General features: G+C 40.4%; 1 protein-coding gene across 1 annotated transcript; it reads right to left on the bottom strand.

The window, feature by feature from the left end:
• Positions 1-209: 209 nt before the first annotated feature.
• On the bottom strand, positions 210-2,259 carry ASE2 (GLN phosphoribosyl pyrophosphate amidotransferase 2). The gene has a single exon (XM_039046241.2). It carries the CDS (start codon positions 2,117-2,119, stop codon positions 389-391), a length of 1,731 nt encoding a protein of 576 aa, XP_038902169.1. The 5' UTR covers positions 2,120-2,259; the 3' UTR covers positions 210-388.
• Between the last annotated feature and the right edge of the window lie 283 nt (positions 2,260-2,542).

Raw genomic sequence — 2,542 nt, 5'->3', positions numbered from 1 at the left:
TTGAAAGAGGAAAAAACCAAATCTATGCCTTGACAAGGAAAAAAAAAAAGGAAGAAGAAGAAAGAAAGAAAATCAAACCATGTTTTGGAAGATCTCCATTTTTATTTTTGTTGTTATATGCTAATAACAGTCAGGTTCGGGTTGGAGCATACCCAGAACGTCCGACTTATTCAGTAATGAACAACCGTCAAACCATACAACATTTAGAGTAACAAAGAATGCAAAATTTGCATAAGTAAGAATCGTTTCTTGCAGAGCTCATTAATCATTACATAACTTATTACTCTAAATTATGCATTCCCATCAGAAATCACTTCTATAAATCTAACATTGTTAAAGGATATAAGAAAAGACAGACAAAATCAAAGATGATATAAGAAGTAAAAGATCAGAGACCTCCAACTTTCTCCACTGTGAGATTATTATCAAGATTCTGGTTTCTGTTGGCTTGAACCCAACCTCCATCAATGGATTCCAAGCTTCCATTCAACCCATCATCCACAAAATCTCCTACCCTTTTCACTTTTATTTCTCTAGGCTCAACTGGGTAGTTCCCTGAAAAGCAAGCATAGCAAAAGTTTGGAGAATCACTTCCCAAAAGCTTCTTCAAACTATCAAATGGCAGAAAAGCAAGTGAATCAGAGCCTATAAACTCTCTTATTTCCTCCACACTCATCCTGTTGGAGATTAGTTCTTCAGAACTTGGTGTGTCCACTCCATAATAGCATGATGCTATAATTGGAGGGCTAGCTATCCTCATATGCACTTCTTTTGCTCCTGCTTCTTTTAACAGCCTCACAATCTTTGAAGATGTTGTTCCTCTAACAATTGAGTCATCCACAACCACTACTCTCTTCCCTTCCAACACCGCTCGAACCGGTGACAGCTTCAGCTTCACACCAAAGTCACGAATCTTCTGTGATGGCTCGATGAATGTCCTCCCGACATAATGCGACCTTATGAGACCCTGTTGGAAAGCTACCCCAGCTTTAGCTGCATAACCAAGAGCAGCTACTACTCCTGAATCTGGAACAGCAATCACTACATCACAATCGACGGGGGCTTCGGTGGCAAGTATCTCCCCGAATGCTCGGCGGGATTCGTAGACAGAACGGCCAAAAACAACCGAGTTGGGAAGAGCAAAGTATATGTGTTCAAATATGCAAGATTTAGGCTTTGGATGAGCCATTAAACAAAGGGATTGAATCCCATTCTTATCAACTACTAAAACTTCCCCAGGAAACACTTCCCTTTCATATGTAGCTTCAATTAAATCAAGAGCACAAGTTTCAGAAGCAAATACAACAGCCCCGTTACTTCTCCTACCCATAACCAAAGGCCTAAAACCAAAAGGATCACGAACAGCAACCAATTTATCTTCAGTAATAAAAACCATAGAATAAGCTCCTTCAAGCTGTTCACAAGCATCCACAATCCTCAACAAGAAAGGTCTATGTTTAGAAATTGCAATAAGGTGAAGAACAACCTCGGTATCAGAACTAGTATTGAAAATAGAACCAGTATCTTCAAGTTTAGCTCTAAGAGAACGATAATTAACTAAATTACCATTATGAGCAACCCCAACAGAGCCAAATCGATATCCAGCAACAAAGGGTTGAACATTCTTAAGCATAGAAGATCCCGCAGTTGAGTAACGAACGTGACCAATCGCAGAATCGCCAGGCAATTGATCGAGTTTGGTTTGATTGAAAACCTCAGAGACGAGGCCAACGCCGGTAATAGACTGGAGAACGTTTTCGTTGACGGCGACGATTCCGGCGCCTTCTTGGCCACGGTGCTGGAGAGCGTGAAGGGCTAAATAACAGAGGCGAGAGGCTTCTGGGTCGCCATAGATTCCAACGACGCCGCACTCCTCGCGGAGTCTTTCGTCGAGATAGTCGTCGTCGGAGAAGAAATCGGAGATGGGGGATTTGGAGGCGGAGGCGGAGGAGAGGAAGAGGGGTTTGTGGGGATTGGGAAGGGAGAGGAAGTGGGGAAAGTGGGATTTTGGGAGGGTTTTAGAGGAAATGGAAAGAGGGGTTTGAAGAGAGGGAGTGTGATGAGAGAGAGAGGAAGAGGAAGAGAGAGAAGGGAGGTTGAGAGTGGTGGCGACCGCCATGGGAGGAGCTTCTGAAAGGAAAACGGAGATAAAAGAGAGGAAGAAGAAGAAGAAGAAGAAGGTGAGGGTGAGGGTGAGTGTGGGAAGGGGAATGGCTTAGAAGCCGTTTGGTTTTTGTTTCCTTAATTGATGGTCTGTTCTCTTCTAGGTTTTTGGACTTTGAAAAATTTAATCCACACTTTTTTTTAATTCTTTTTATTTTATTTTCCCTTTTTTAAAAAATTTACTTTTAGTTATTAATTTTTTAATTTTTTTTATCAATTGATAAGTTTAGCTTAGAATGAATTGGGTTCAAATAAATGAAAAATATATGAATGAGATTATTTGGTAGGTTTACCCAAAAGAATCTAAACGAATTCGAATCCATTTGAATTTATTATTATTTAGAAAAAGTGGGTTGTTTTTACTGATATAATTTTTTTT

This window comes from Benincasa hispida, chromosome 10, assembly GCF_027475165.1.
Source record: "Benincasa hispida cultivar pf3 chromosome 10, pf3_genome.v1.1, whole genome shotgun sequence".
Taxonomy (NCBI): Eukaryota; Viridiplantae; Streptophyta; class Magnoliopsida; order Cucurbitales; family Cucurbitaceae; genus Benincasa; species Benincasa hispida.
This window is presented reverse-complemented; position numbering and strand designations above follow the sequence as displayed.

Coding starts and splice junctions, on each gene's coding strand:
- ASE2 (XM_039046241.2), bottom strand. CDS start 2,119: ATGGCGGTCGCCACCACTCTCAACCTCCCTTCTCTCTCTTCCTCTTCC.